Source organism: Cantharellus anzutake (genome assembly GCF_015039405.1).
Source record: "Cantharellus anzutake strain C23 chromosome Unknown EI90scaffold_12, whole genome shotgun sequence".
In the NCBI taxonomy this organism is placed as follows: Eukaryota; Fungi; Basidiomycota; class Agaricomycetes; order Cantharellales; family Hydnaceae; genus Cantharellus; species Cantharellus anzutake.
Window position 1 is genome coordinate 334,974 of NW_024066962.1, and position 14,208 is coordinate 349,181.

Below are 14,208 nucleotides of genomic sequence, written 5' to 3' on the forward strand. Positions count from 1 at the left end.
TCACCAGTCGCTCAAGATCTGGGAAAGGGTGACAATCATCCATTCAAAGGATCGAGTCTATTGTAATCCGCTCGCAAGGTGGTTTTGCGGCGGCGCATTGGTTGATCATGTTGAGAAATTCTTGGTTCCGCTGTTAGCTATGTTCTTACCCTAGTGTTGAGGGCCGGTGTATGCGCGCGCTTCTGCAGTGGGTTGTGACACGTCGACGTCCGCGGTTCTTATGTAAGGGATTAAATGCGGAGTTTGGAAGACACGGGACCTTGACAATGAACGCTGCTCATACTGTTAATGGTATCCGTGATTTTGGTTGTTGTCTACCGGTCCTAAGCTTTCAATAATGTCAAGTCGGTTGACTTTAGTGGGTGATCGCTCCAAGGCACCAACCTCTCCCGATGTTGGATTGGGCATATTTGTAACATGTGGATTGCCAATGCATGCATTTGCGGGTTCGTGCCTTTGTCGCTGGACAGGATCTCGGCCCCGTACTATTTTAAGTAGTGCATCAGGAAGACTTGACACGTACCTCATGGTTGCTCCGAACTCATAATTGTACCATCAATATTGCTCCGGAGTCTCTCGATCAGAGACCCATGCCCCGACAGCGAGTCCCCAGTGCCAGTCCAATACGTCCGAGCATATATGCCTAGGCAAAGAGCGCTGCGGACCGGCGGGACGAGAACACTGTCGATAATTTCGGACATGGATACAAGGCGACGAAGCAGGAACTGCATGCCATTTATGGAAGTACTACAAAACAAAAATAGAGTTCGGCAATCCCCGCTACAATTACTAGAGTCACATGGCCTAGTTGGACTCGGACACCTTGAATCGCCAACCTCCACTTCAGAACTCATAATGGTCAACAAACGACGTCAAGCAGATCGTGATAGTGAATCGGAGGTCGAGGAACTTGGGGGCGGTGCCTCGTCTTCACCATCCCACCAGAAGCGTGCTCGCCGGGAAGCTGAAGACTCAGATGAAGAGCGGGAGCGCCAGAAACGCGAGGATGCCGAATTTGAGGCGCGCTGGGAAGAAAGAATACGCGCTGAGCTTAACAAGCAAGCGAAGAAGAAAGGAGTGCGTTGTTTTTGGCGCGTTTTCAACCGCTTCCGAGACCAATGTCCATTGTTTTCAGGGCATCGCAGAGATTGGGATCATACAGCAAATAGACTTATATAACTTCTTGTGTCACAAGAACTTAACGGTCAAGTTTGGTTCTCAGATAAACTTTGTGATTGGTTTGTCGATCAGTTGTTGTCCGGGGAGTGCTCTGAACTTTGTTTCTCGGTTAGGTCACAACGGCAGTACGTTCATGCAAACGCATATCGCCGCATAGATTCACAATGTTTTAGGTGGAAAAAGCGCGGTTTTGACCGCCATAGCTGTGGCACTCGGTGGAAAAGCTGCCATGACCGGTCGCGGCAATGGGCTGAAGTCATTAATCAAAGAAGGGGAGAAGTGCGTACGCAGTTGAACTCAAATTTCCCTTCGAGGCTCACCAATTTTCGTAGTGCGGCCGAGGTTTCTATTCGAATTAAGAATGAAGGACCAGAGGCCTACAAACCTGACATTTATGGGAAGAGCATCGTCATTACTCGTCACTTTACCGCGTCTGGGACATCCGGGTACAAGATCAAGTCTACACTAGAGGGACGCAAGGGGAATGAGAAAGTCATCTCAACGACGAAAGATGAGTTAAATGCCATAACGGATCATATGGGCATCCAGGTGGGTAGCGGTGGTGATCGTGTCTTCTGTTAATTCGACTTCATCGAACTCTTATAGGTAGACAATCCGTTGAACATCTTAACGCAAGATCTTTCGCGACAGTTTATTGCTTCATCAAGTCCGGCGGAGAAATACCAGGTCCGGCTACCAATTTTTTCGGACCTTCCTCGACTTACACCTAGTCACAGTTTTTCCTGAAAGGGACACAACTTCAACAACTTTCTGAGGAATACAACACTATCCTTGAGAACATCGACAGGACAACTTCTGTTCTCGGAGCGAAACAAGAGGCCATCCCTGACTTGAGGGTCCAGTTCAAAGAAGCTCAAACCCGTTGGACCCAGGCGACAGAAATGCGGAATAATGAGAACAGGCTTCAAGAGTTACTTAAGGAGTTGGCGTGGGCCTACGTCGCGGCTAAGGAAAAGGTGGGTTACTGGATGCCATCAAACTAGATGTATGTGTACCATCTTGGTGTTGCTTATGTAGGAGTTCGCCAAGTCCAGCGAGACATTGGGGGACGAACGTCGCCAATTGGAAAAACTGGAATCCAAAGCCTTGGAGCAAGAGGTAAGATATCGCTGTTTTATCACCGGTTGTTCTGACGACTTCTGTTTTCAGGCCATTCACAAGCGTGTTGAGAGGGAAATTGAAGAGGCCGAAGCCGAGCTCCGTTCTGCCTCTGAGTCACAGACAGACCGGCTGGATGCACTCAAGAGCGAAAAGGAAGGGCATAAGTCGGAGGAGAAAGCTTTGAATGACCAGTTAGAAGAAATCAAGGTCTGCGACAATTGACTCTCTCAACAATCAATGATCCGAAGCCTTTCTTCAATACCCAGTCCCAGCGTCTAAGTCTTCAGGAAGAGGCTAGGAAAACAAAAGCAGAAATTGATCTGTACAAGCGCAAGATTGCTGATGAACAGAAGAAACTCGACGACATCAAATCAGGTAAACGTCTTGAGCTCGAGAAGCGTATGAGGACGCTCCAGGAATCCATCGAAAAAAGCAACAATGAAATACAAGAATACGATGACGAACTGCAAACGTTAGGGATACGCACCACCGAAATTGAAACAGAAATAAACCGTAAATCCCAGGAGAAAGCCAATGCCATTCGGGAACAGCAGATGGCCCAGGAGCACAAACGGGTGTATGAGGGTCAACTTCGTGACAAGTTCAACGCATTTGGTTCTAATATACCACAGGTCTACGCGCGGATTAAGAAAGAGACGTGGGAAGGGGCTGCTCCCCTTGGCCCCATTGGTGCCTATGTGCATGTGGTCGATCGGAAGTATACCGACCTAGTGAGACTCACTGTTGGCAACATGATGTCGTCATGGATAGTCACAACTCCAGCGGACCAACGTAAATTGAGAACAATACTTGATTCGTATGGAAAGTGAGTTACTCTCTGCTAAATTTAGCTTTAATCTAATGAGTTTGCAGCCAGCAATCTAATACAATTGTTTCCGGAGTGGAACTTTTTGATTACTCTGAAGGCGAGCCTCCAGCCCAGATTCCTACAGTCCTTCGAGTTTTGAAGGTGCGTCAGTACCCTGCCCTGATTTCTCATGAAGAGCACCTCATCTATTCCAGTTTTCAAATGAGCTAGTCAAATGTGTTATGATCAATGTGGCCAAAATTGAACAAATGTCCTTCGCGGACACTCGCGCAGCCGCGGATTCTACACTCGTAGAACTTGCTGCTCAGGATATTTATGGTTTTAAATTTTATACCTTGGATGGATTCCAAGTCCAACGTTATCGGTTCGAGTCTTAGTGTGAATTGATTTAACCTCTAAATATCTAATGTGTCCCTTAGTGATAAAGGAGGATCTTCCATTAACCTGGGGAGATTGGGGGAAGTGAATTTGGGTCTTTTCGCCGGGTCTGAGGGGGATGTCCGTCAAAAACTCCAGGAGGCGGCCCAGAATGCTACGCAGCTCACGGCTACTGTGGAAAGCCTGAGCGCAGACATCCTGCGAATTAAGGAGGACGCCCGTTCCAACGAGAACCGGAAGCATGCAATCCACGTATGGCGAATTAGTGATACCGTTGACTAGGGCTCATCGCGTTTCCCAGACTTCGCAACGACAGTTGCGCAACGATATCGCTCGCAAGGAAGAAGACTTGCGTAACTGCAAGTCCGAACTTTCCACAGGCCAGCCAGCTGAGATTGATATTTACGAACAGCAACGAGAGGTAACGTTCTATCACTTCATCGCTGTCGTAGTGCCAACCTCTCTGCAAGCTCCAAGAACGCGAACGAGAGCGCTTTTTAGCTGATATCGCTGAGGTTGCACAGAAAGAGATGGATGTGCAAGCACAAAGGAAAGCAGTTCAAGAGAATATTGCAGGTGTGGAGCAAAGGGTTTTCGAACTTCGCAACGCTACCAAACATCTCTCTGTATGTCGATCTTTTTTCGCTTTATACTGACTCAATGTCCCACACCTCTCGTTGCATATAGGATAAAATTCAAGACTTGGTTCCTCAGAGGGTTGAGGCTGGATCGAAGCTTAAGCATTGGCAGGACAAGATTACTGCTACCAAAGGTAAACTTGTGAAACTGGAAGCGGATACGGCTACACTCCAGGAAGAATTCACGGTAAACCGCTTGCTCCTGTGGTGCGGTCGTTGACTGAAGCGGAATTAAGGATTGGTCTCAAAAAGCCGAGGGGCGTTACGGAGAGAAGATCGAACGGCCTCGCTCGGTCGAGGCTCTGGAGAAGATTCGCGACCAGCTTCGTGCTTCAATCAAAAACCATGTTAAGACGTATGTTCTTTGAGATTAATCTCAATGTTGCACGCGGGGCTAACGGTCTCATCGCCTGCAGATTGGGTGCTACGATTGAGGAACTTGATGCGGAGGTCATCAGGACCAAGGAAGTCTACACTCGAGCAAAGAAAGAGTTTGAAGAACTGCAGCAACTGAATGCCGTGAGCTCAGAATCACTTTCACTCCCTATTATACTAACATGATTTGTTGAGTGCCTCAAAAAATCCCTTTCAATCCGTATGGAGCAATGGGCTAACTGTAAGCAGCTGCCTTCGCAAGTTATCGCTTTATAAACCAGTATTGTACAGTCCGAAGACACATTGCTATACGCTGCAAGATGCAGTTCTCAGTAAGTGCTTCTGTACGATGTTAGCTTGCTATTGACAGGTTAACTGTCCACAGTATCATGTGCGTTGCTCCGCGATTATCGGTTGACATGAACTTGTGACGATCTCTATGGCCTTTTAGCTCGCTAATCGAGGCTATTACGGAAAAGGTACTCCTAACCCTCACGCATGATGCTGTAGCTGATTTCATTCCCTAGTCATTATGGAGCACAATACTGATCATCATGGTGGCACGCTGAACTTGAAGGTAAGCGCCTACCCGTGTTGCTGATTTGAGTGCCCATACACCATTTGTTAGGTTCAAACAGACGATCAAGCCGGTACAGGAGGGTCCAAGGACAAAGACCCCAAATCCTTGAGTGGAGGTTCGCTTTCTGTGCCGTTGAGCGCCGAGGCCACGGATCTTTAGCTGATTTCGTCACCTTAGGTGAAAAGTCATTTGCAACGATTTGCCTACTCCTTGCTCTTTGGGAGGTGGGTAGTCACTGAGCTTGTTCCAGCTGTGGCCCACTAAAGTCCCGTGTGTCTCCAGGCGATTGGGTGTCCTATTCGATGCTTGGACGAGTTTGACGTGTTCATGGACGCTATCAACAGGAAAATCAGTATGAAGGTATGCTTGGATGGTTGTTCGCTAGTACTCTACCTATCACTAATATCTATTTCTAGATGATTGTTCGTAACTGGGCTTCTGTGATGATTATATTTGTTGACGATTGTTTCTATAGATTGAAACTGCCAAACAGAGTGACAGTCGCCAATTTATTCTGATCACACCCCTTGTAAGGATCATTGGAGGGCATGTGTTTCAGGTTCTGAGCTTTTCCTCTCTAGGATATCTCCAACGTACCCAAATCTGCTGAAATCCGGATTCATCGTATGCATGATCCGGAACGCGGTCAGGTACGCGCCCTCACTCAGTCTCCACTTTGTCATCTTATCTGATTTTCTCTTCATAGACAAGTCTCGGCTTTAGTTGAGACTATTTTTTGTTATACACACGACTCTCTTGTTTTATACCCATCCCAAATACCCCTGCTACTCTAAGGTTCCTGTCCTATAAACATGTGAATAAGCTTGCAAGTACCATTTTGTACGACTCATACTTTTCAAGCGACTGCAATGAAGGGGTTAGAGAGTGGATTGAATTCCATGTCGTTGTTACAAGGAACGGTACAAGGATGTGCATAATGGAGAATCGGGAATGACATGTCAGCTGGCATATTGGAAAGGGAACAAGAAAGATACATGTAAGATAAGAATAGATGTACACAACTCGATGGTGCATCGTCCGTGGGATGAGTGCATGCATAGGGAGTGGATAGGAGCGGAGGGGTATGTCGGGCTAGTTTGTTGGGGGGAGAGCAGGATTAGGGAGGATAAAAGGGCTAATGACGCCAGTATCCGCTCTGCGATCTACGGTGGGTGAAATTGTGGGGATACGAACGAATGAAGATGAACGAGGCGAAAGAGGCAGTATGTTGCGATGCAAAATGGGTGTCTACCGTTGCAAATGTCCAAATCTGTGCGTTGAGTTGAGGCCAATGAAAGATTAGCATTAGCAATTGAAAGAGTTTGACGGAGGAGAAAAAAAGTGATAAGGGAAAGGACGAAAAAAAATGGGCGAAGCAATGTGATGGTAGTGAAGGAAAAAAAAAATTGAAAATTCTAAAGTTCGAACTTACTTCTGAAGATCTTGCCCGACCAAACCGATCAATAAGATAGTTTCCTCTGCTGCGGCTCGAGCTTTAAGGAACGCATCCTCTGCTGCGCTGTTCCCTAACGTGGACTCTAGTGGCACGACGAGATCGTGTGGGAAGATGAGATGGTAAGGGTAAAGAGCGTAGGGGGAGGAATTGTGTAGTGGGGAGTCGAGTTTGAGGGAGGAGTGGAGACGGGAAAGGGAGGCGTTGAGACGGTGAGTGTTTGTGCCTAGGACGGAGGTGAGGCGGGTGAAGTGTTCGAGGACTGGGAAGGTGAAATGAATATGGAGCATGTTGTTAGGTGCATGAAGGGATGGGAGGGAGAGGTTGGGGGTACTTACGGGTGCGGGTAGCATGGTTGCGGAGGTTTCTGAGGAGTTGAATGGCAGAGGCACTCTCTGTTCGTAGTAAGGAGGAAGAAGAAAATCAGAACGGGAACCGTGCTTGCCAGACCTGCTCACGTCGGGCTGAAGTGAAAGCTTACCTGTCTTCGTAGACGGATCCGACTCAGAAGACTCGGATGAAACTGAATATACATCCCCCAGAAATCCCCCAAAATCAAACGTACATAATGAGCAATTTTCGACGCCCTCTTCTCTAGTTTCCCCAGCACTCACCCGACGATCGCGGGATCGAGCCGGGTGGCATTGAGTCGAACAACGCAACCCATGTGTCCCGAAGGTCCTTGGAGGATGGAGCCATCATCATCTGGGAGTCTGCTGGTTCCGGTGATGAGGACGAGGACGAGGACGAGGACGATGGAGACTCATGAGTGGGGAATGAGGAAGTAGTTGGGGAAGTGAGGGTAAACTGTGCTAATTGACGAGGGAGGTCCAGCTCCATTAGGTCAACATTCCGTGGACGGCGGGCGCGTGCGCGACGGAGAGCTTGTTTCATTCTGTGCTGTCCGTTAGCGACTTGGATGTGGAATTCGCGGAGGTCCACTGTAGTGATCGAGGATGTACATGGAGTTAATGCAATGGTGTTCTCTAGGCATGGGAGATGACTTACAAATATCGCGTTTGGAGGTTCGCGATGATCGACGAGCCATGTAGTTCGCTAGCAAGAAGGATGAGTATTTCGCTTGTGCAAACGACACGAGGCACTCGTTTCTGCCAGCTCACTCTTCAGGTTGTACGCACAACTAACGGGACGTTTGTGTTTACTGATCGGAGGCTCTGAAGCACAACGTATAGCGGATGTATTGGTGTTCATCGCGAGATGGTGAATGGGAGACAGTGTAGAAGGATGACGAGGCATCTCAAATGCTAACAGACGAACAGAATGCTGTATACCAGTACAGACAAGTGAGAGAGAGAGAGATTGAGGCAAGACTTGGAGAGAGAGAGAGAGAGAGAACCTGCTCTGAGGGAATCAAGCTACTGTCTTAAATAATGCGGATGAGGGCCGGAGGCCTCGAGGCAAGTACACGTATTATATACGCCGTTGATAAGGCTTTCCATATGACGGGGTCGTTGCGGTGAAAGAACATTCTATGAAGGCACCCCAGAATTAACTTCCGTCATCACCTACCCTGGATACAGATTGAGGTGCAAGAGGGTGCAAGAGGGAGGCGTTGACCTATTTTGCATCACGACATTCACCGCGCTTTTTACGCGGCGTTTCTGTTTTATGGTATCCATCTCGTCACCAGAAACAGTTGTTACTGCATACACTGAGCTTCCGATCCGGTTATTTTAGAAGCTGCTAGACCGAGCCCATAGCTGAGGAATAGCTGGCGAGGGAACAGGTGCGAGCCAGCCGTGTTTGAGGCGACTCAATTGAGCCCGGTGACCCACTACCGATTGAATTTGTTTGATAGCGAGATCCCGATATGGCATCCTCAAACAGTCAATCCATCCGTGGATACTTTGCCAACCAGCGCATTGCCCTGAACCGTATGCATCAAGAATGCGTCTGGACGGAGGTGCGTGCTCTCATGACCAAAGGCCTTCTGGAGAGATCTGTCCTCTCTTGCCGCGCAGAGCCCTCATCGTCCACAGATGGGACTTCTACTACTGATGCTAATCTCAGTCCTACCATATTCTTGCATCCCCATTGGGATCTAGTACAGCCTTCCATATTCGTCGATTTCAGCGGCGGATTTTTCTTCATGACCAGACTGCACTCTGCGCGCCATCGACGAGATGTCCTAGACGCAATTTTGGTCGGTCGACAAATTTACTTTCAAAGTTGCAGGAGCGTTAAGAAGGTTGTAAAATTACCCAACCAATTGGACTGTCACGAGTGATTATTTTTAAGCAGACGGCACCTAATAGTGGGATTCATGAAACTAGAGAGGTCAATTCCCGCAACTCCGTAGCAGGTCCGAACCCTGATTGAATGCGTTTGATCCTCTGTTATTTTCCATGACGATGAGTATGGATGGGTGCACGCTATACATTCGTCTCCATCACACGATGTTCAAGGGGGTCCGCACACGAGCGTGTAAGAGAATCAGTCTCGTGGAAGTACGTCCTAAGCTTGGGCCAACTCTCCCACGTCACTGAGTGCGTGCTGGATAGAGCCCTCAACGTCTACAAGGCAGTTCTGCTACCGAAGCTACTGTCCATCCTACCATACTGTCGCATCCGCACTGGGATCTGGATGGCCATTATTCGACGAGCTATTCCGTCTCCCATTGCTCGTGGAGGCCGGAACATTCGATACACGGCCACAACGTTCTGCGCGAAGAATTGGAAATGACTGTCAAAGAGGGCCATTTGTAAAGATTTGTCCTGAGTGTTTACTCGACAGATCAATGAGCCATATGCTGAATCATCAACGCTTCTCGAGAAAATCATAGGCCAATCACACTTGGTGCGCACTGTGGACCCAGCTATCTCAACGGGGAACAAGCAATCGGCAGAAGACGAATCCCAGGGGTCCCGTAGCGAAGAAAGGCCCACTCTTTTCTACCGCGAATAAGGACCAGATGGACTGCGCGAATCCTAGTAAGGATTGTAAAGGGAAAGGTAAAATGTAAGATGGGACAGTATTGCGGTGGGTGCCCTCAAGTTCTAAGGGCGTTATTGGACTGTGAACCAAGCCTCGACGGTCTCTGTGAGTGATAGAGACCGTCACCACAGCGTCATTTCTTTCATCTAAGATCTTTCTCCATTTCCATGTTTGCATGGCCTCTTCTGTTTCCTGCTGGTTAGCAGGCACTCGCCTTCATTATGTCTGGCTATCCCCGTTTGACAAAATTTGATCCTGATGTCTGAGACACTCGTGTCATTCCATACAGTACTAAATACTGAAAAATCGTATGTCATGCGCGAGTGGTGTGAGACAGGCAGAGACCATCGACGCCATTCCGCTGCTGCTCTCTCTCTCGTCGAACCTCAAAATTGTGGCTGCCCGCATGGGCACGACGTGGAGTACCAGTGCGAACCAAGTGGGCTAAACGGGCCCGGCGAGAAGAGTGGCAGGTTCTGCCGCGTCAGGCGCAGTTATTTTGAAGGGGTGGAAAAGGGGGGGGGGGGGGCGATTCTTTGGGTAGCCAGCTTTATGTGGGGAGTACAAGGGGACGGTGGCGAGCAACGTAGTCAGCGATTAAGGGTGTGAGGCATATTGATAGGTGGCAATTGCACCCGCCCGGCGTGGATGATAGCCAACCTGAAATCAGAAATAGGGAGAGGGAATGGACTTTCAGTAGCACGTGAAGATGGTATCATAGTGGAGAGCCAGAACATGTGGGTTGGGTCAGCAGACAATCAAAAAAGGATCAGAGACCAATCTTTTCTGCGCAGGTTGTTGGGGTCGTTGAGTGGATGTGGTGTACGCAAATTGACCCACGCCATGTGGATGGAGCAATGCAGGAAAAACAAAACTCAGCCTGCTCACCTTGAGCGTGACCTGCGTTGGAGAGGGACGCCTTTATTATTGATGCCTCGCGATGACGGAATTGTTGGGTAGGTTGTGGTGTCGCATTCTAATGGTTCTAGTCACCTCAGCTCCATTGTCAGATTACCGTTCATATGAACCTGAATGGAGGGAGAATGTAGACAACACCACGTAAGCAGACTGACAAAAGCGCGCGCTTTCGAGATCCACAATGACGATATGAAGCGTTCGACCTTGGGCGTCGCAGTCAGTGAGAGCGAATGCTGGCAATAATGAAAGTTGTAATCGCTTTCACGGAGAAGCTGCGGTTTTGTAAAAGATGGCCTACTTTCACACACGCCATTTTGGGTAGTATATATGACATAACCATGCGGGGGGCGATGAGTCAGGGATGGTTATCACGGCACTAGAAGCGCATCGAAAACTATCGTCATCCTCGCTGTAACGCACCTATTTCAGAACACTGCCATTGACGATACCGCTTTTCATTGTCAATCACCGGGAGAAGAGGTAGAACGACCGAGTGTACAGCCCGTCTGGGATTCGGAGGCCGATGATGAGAGAACAGATTACATAGGCCAGAAAAACAGGTGTCAGCAGCGTGTTTTTGGGGCGACTCAATTGGACCTGGTGACTTTCGCATAGGGCACTGCCACCAAACCATGGATGTAGTCAACGCAACAACGCAACTACGGTAGAGGGGTTTGAATGGCGGTCCAAAAGGCTGACCAGCACCACTGCCCGGATTCCTTGGTATGCCCTGGAGCTTATACCCCGGCTACAAGGAAATTTACAGAGCTGGTAACGTTGTATTTTGTGCTTATTTGCGACAGGGGGGACAACATTTTCTGTGGTTGGGCACCTCAAATTGAGAAGGGGAACCCTGCAAAGCAATAAATTTCCAAAAATCGTTTCCTCTGCTCCTCGGCCTGCCTGAACGGACAGGATAGCTTTTGCAAATGAAGTTTATCCTCATCGTACGAACACTTTTCGGCTGATGCGAGTGACATGTTATGCATGAGGCCCGGAGAAGTATGTCCGATATTGAAATTCTCAAAATAGTCCTCTCCACTTTCCTCGGCTGCAACATTCTGGTCTTAAAAGATTTCACATACAAGTCGTGCCAACACTTCTCCAGCGTTCTTAAACCTCCCAGTGATACACGCAGTTAACGTTCAGCTCAACTGGTAATGTCATCGTATACTCCGTTCAGGCCACCAATTGCCCCACAGTCGTCACATACTGCAGCAAGCTACCTCCCGGGCAAGCCGCACAATGCTCCAATATTGCTGAAGGATGAGTCTGTTGCTCGTGAGTGATGTTCTGAGCATTACAGGTCTTGCCGTTCATGTGTGCCTTGGATCGGCGCAGAACACGGGGTTGAGCAACCATCCCCATCCCCTCCCAGACTCGGTCCCATGATGCGCCACCTCGCCAAGATCGCGTGCCGCGTGGATCTACGACAGCGAATGATGCCCTCCAAGATATATCTTTTACTTCTGAGCCGATTCATGACCCTAACGACAACAATATCATCGACGATCGCAACCAACGTGGTTCGAACCCTCAGGCTCCTTTTCCGCTTGGAGATCCTTCAGAACATACACCATCAATTCCATACGGATATGCGCCTGCATACGGTACACCCTTCCATGACCCTAGACTGCTTCCGGAACATCCACCTCCACAACCTTTGCGCGATCCTCGAACCCGTCGCGTGGTTGCTCCAGAACGATCAAGGACTTTAGTTGCACCTCTCCCACCTTCTCCTCGTCGACAGCCATCACGTCGAGCTACGTACGGAATCAATACGTCTTTCAGTCCACATGATGAAGAAAACGCATCCTTTGAAGTGAACGCTTTGCCCGAGCATCAACAACCCACCCAGTATGGTTATCAAGGATATGGTTACGGCCATTATCTCCCCTACCCTCCACCAGGGTGGGTACCACATGGTCCGCCGCCTCCAGGTCCAGGTTATTATCCAGGTCCTGGACACGCACCACCTGGTTATCCAGCTCCTGCAGCTCCCTATTCACCCTACTTCTACCCAGGATACGCACAGGGGTACCCTTCTCCAGCTCCTCATCCTCTACCCCACTATGGATACTCTCCCTCATTCCGTCCAGGCTCCAGTCCTCCCACCGATCTACCTTACCATTCACCAGATCTTCATGGTCCAAGAACCAGAACCCCAAGCGTAACGAGCGCTTCGCCTAGTCTCTCGTTTGGCTTCCTCCCCCCTTCTTCGACCAGCTCTGACTTTGTATTGGATTCGACTACGGGTACAAGCGTGTCGTCGCCTGTGAGCCCAGCTTCGAGGAATCCACTGGTAAGTCCAAACAGGCGTGCTCCATCCTTGCACCTTTCGGCCAGAGGCAATGCTGGAAGCAGAACGAATACGCCCAAGTTTGCTGCAGTCCCGTCGGGTGCTCCGGCGTGGGGACTTGACCGTGAAAGGATCGTCAGTGATGTTGCTGCTCAAATGGGTGGTGTGTTGGAGAAGAGTGCGGGCGATAATGTACCACCACCAAAAACGGAACAGGCATCGGTTCCCCCGCTCCCTCCACCTGTTTCTCCTAAATCAGAGAGAAGTTCCAATGGCCCACCAGCTACGCCTCGTTTCGCTATTCGCACTGGAGCGCCAACCCTTGCGGTCACTAACGCACTTGTTACGGGAGTTCTAACTACTTCTCCCTATGCGTCGCCTGCGAGCCTTCTCTTCCAGGATCCTAATATTTCTCCTCTGAAGGACACACTTCCACCACCTCTCACCGCGGTGACTGAGGAGGTCTCGCAGCCACACGTGGAAACAAAGCGCGACGAACAGGAAGATCCAGCCAATGTCGATCGCTTGGGTGTGATGGGACAACCTATTAGCAACAGTCCAGAGGGTATTACCGTGACCGTTAACTTGAGTAAGGACCCGCTTGTGGATGCAAATGATGTGGGTGGCGTTCTGCAAACTGCTGGGGATGAGCATCAGGAGGATGAGGTAATTAGGACCCTGTCCGAAGACGTTACAGGTGGACACAAATATGATGTCCAACCTGATGTTGATAGGGTCGTTGAGGCAACGGAACCTGGCGTTGTGCCCAAGGGTAAGATTCAACATGCTTTCCATGGTTTGACTTCTTATAAGCAAGATTCTCTTTTCTATCAGCAGAGACGACACCGGCCACAACACAGACCAGTCTCGTCGCAGAAGCTGAGGCAGACTACACGATCGAAGTTCAGTCACCTTCCGTTCTCGCTCCTGCCACATCGAAGCCAGTGGGTGAGGTCGGAGGCAATGATGCTCCGAAAACTGACCTCCCTGTCGCATCATCTAACACTGCTTCGAGAGGGGTCTCAGAGACCGTAAAGACTGTTAGTGCGTCTGAACCTTCCAATATTCACGATATCAGTGACGGAGCATCGTTGCCAACTGCCAACGACGAGTCGAACGAAAGCACACTGGCATGGGCCGTCCAAGTTGCTGCATCAGGCGAGACACCCTCCCCGGCCGTTATCATCACTGATCAAAAGCCCTCAATTGACCCTGAGGAAGCTCCAGGTCAAGAAGCCCCAGCCACCCCCGCAGAAACCAGTGTAGCGTTGGGAACAATTCCAGAGGAAAGCGAATTTTCCACGAATCAGTCCTCGTCACAGACTCCGCTGCAATCTGCTGAACAGTCCACTGACGTTCTTCCACAATTGTCGGCCGAATCTCACGGTACGACGAGTATAGATGCTCTGCCGTCGGCTTCCCCTGGGGAAGAATCGCTCGATGCGGGTGTTCTGACCGTATCCGTACCCAGTAAATCCCTGC

At 49.5% G+C, this 14,208-nt stretch overlaps 5 protein-coding genes across 5 annotated transcripts; 3 read left to right on the forward strand and 2 right to left on the reverse strand.

Annotated features, from left to right (window-relative positions):
• Nucleotides 1–855: 855 nt before the first annotated feature.
• Nucleotides 856–5,828, forward strand: EI90DRAFT_3152758 (P-loop containing nucleoside triphosphate hydrolase protein; the record flags this gene model as incomplete). The annotated part of the gene is made up of 30 exons (XM_039065813.1): nt 856–1,077; nt 1,136–1,238; nt 1,293–1,304; nt 1,353–1,458; nt 1,512–1,728; nt 1,786–1,866; nt 1,917–2,156; nt 2,218–2,298; nt 2,350–2,508; nt 2,568–3,127; nt 3,175–3,271; nt 3,325–3,494; nt 3,550–3,760; nt 3,810–3,929; nt 3,979–4,134; nt 4,196–4,333; nt 4,383–4,501; nt 4,563–4,665; nt 4,717–4,762; nt 4,813–4,853; nt 4,907–4,912; nt 4,973–5,000; nt 5,049–5,098; nt 5,150–5,216; nt 5,279–5,325; nt 5,384–5,461; nt 5,518–5,523; nt 5,577–5,630; nt 5,683–5,751; nt 5,808–5,828. 30 exons carry the CDS (start codon nt 856–858, stop codon nt 5,826–5,828), a joined length of 3,408 nt encoding a protein of 1,135 aa, XP_038918753.1.
• A 516-nt stretch (nt 5,829–6,344) lies between these two features.
• Nucleotides 6,345–7,275, reverse strand: EI90DRAFT_245693 (uncharacterized protein). The gene is made up of 2 exons (XM_039053054.1): nt 7,036–7,275; nt 6,345–6,949 (listed from the first exon to the last, which is right to left on the reverse strand). The coding sequence occupies exons 1-2, from the start codon at nt 7,087–7,089 to the stop codon at nt 6,530–6,532; spliced, it is 474 nt and encodes a 157-aa protein (XP_038918754.1). The 5' UTR covers nt 7,090–7,275; the 3' UTR covers nt 6,345–6,529.
• Nucleotides 7,143–7,821, reverse strand: EI90DRAFT_3046836 (uncharacterized protein). Its single transcript, XM_039059502.1, has 3 exons — nt 7,676–7,821; nt 7,563–7,610; nt 7,143–7,495 (listed from the first exon to the last, which is right to left on the reverse strand). The coding sequence occupies exons 1-3, from the start codon at nt 7,809–7,811 to the stop codon at nt 7,149–7,151; spliced, it is 531 nt and encodes a 176-aa protein (XP_038918755.1). The 5' UTR covers nt 7,812–7,821; the 3' UTR covers nt 7,143–7,148.
• Nucleotides 7,822–11,324: 3,503 nt separating this feature from the next.
• On the forward strand, nt 11,325–12,180 carry EI90DRAFT_245430 (uncharacterized protein). Its single transcript, XM_039053048.1, has 2 exons — nt 11,325–11,708; nt 11,769–12,180. The coding sequence occupies exons 1-2, from the start codon at nt 11,588–11,590 to the stop codon at nt 12,143–12,145; spliced, it is 498 nt and encodes a 165-aa protein (XP_038918756.1). The 5' UTR covers nt 11,325–11,587; the 3' UTR covers nt 12,146–12,180.
• A 333-nt stretch (nt 12,181–12,513) lies between these two features.
• EI90DRAFT_245383 (uncharacterized protein) lies at nt 12,514–13,934 on the forward strand. Its single transcript, XM_039053047.1, has one exon. It carries the CDS (start codon nt 12,883–12,885, stop codon nt 13,759–13,761), a length of 879 nt encoding a protein of 292 aa, XP_038918757.1. The 5' UTR covers nt 12,514–12,882; the 3' UTR covers nt 13,762–13,934.
• Nucleotides 13,935–14,208: the final 274 nt, after the last annotated feature.

Bases quoted from the DNA above. Each gene is read 5' to 3' on its own strand.
- EI90DRAFT_245693 (XM_039053054.1), bottom strand. From the start codon at position 7,089: ATGTATATTCAGTTTCATCCGAGTCTTCTGAGTCGGATCCGTCTACGA. The intron at 6,950-7,035 runs GTAAGCTTTCAC...TACTACGAACAG, and splicing joins GGATCCGTCTACGAAGACAG to AGAGTGCCTCTGCCATTCAA.
- EI90DRAFT_3046836 (XM_039059502.1), bottom strand. From the start codon at position 7,811: ATGCCTCGTCATCCTTCTACACTGTCTCCCATTCACCATCTCGCGATG. The intron at 7,611-7,675 runs GTGAGCTGGCAG...CCTTCTTGCTAG, and splicing joins TTGTGCGTACAACCTGAAGA to CGAACTACATGGCTCGTCGA. The intron at 7,496-7,562 runs GTAAGTCATCTC...CGATCACTACAG, and splicing joins AACCTCCAAACGCGATATTT to TGGACCTCCGCGAATTCCAC.
- EI90DRAFT_245430 (XM_039053048.1), top strand. From the start codon at position 11,588: ATGTCATCGTATACTCCGTTCAGGCCACCAATTGCCCCACAGTCGTCA. The intron at 11,709-11,768 runs GTGAGTGATGTT...GGATCGGCGCAG, and splicing joins GAAGGATGAGTCTGTTGCTC to AACACGGGGTTGAGCAACCA.
- EI90DRAFT_245383 (XM_039053047.1), top strand. From the start codon at position 12,883: ATGGGTGGTGTGTTGGAGAAGAGTGCGGGCGATAATGTACCACCACCA.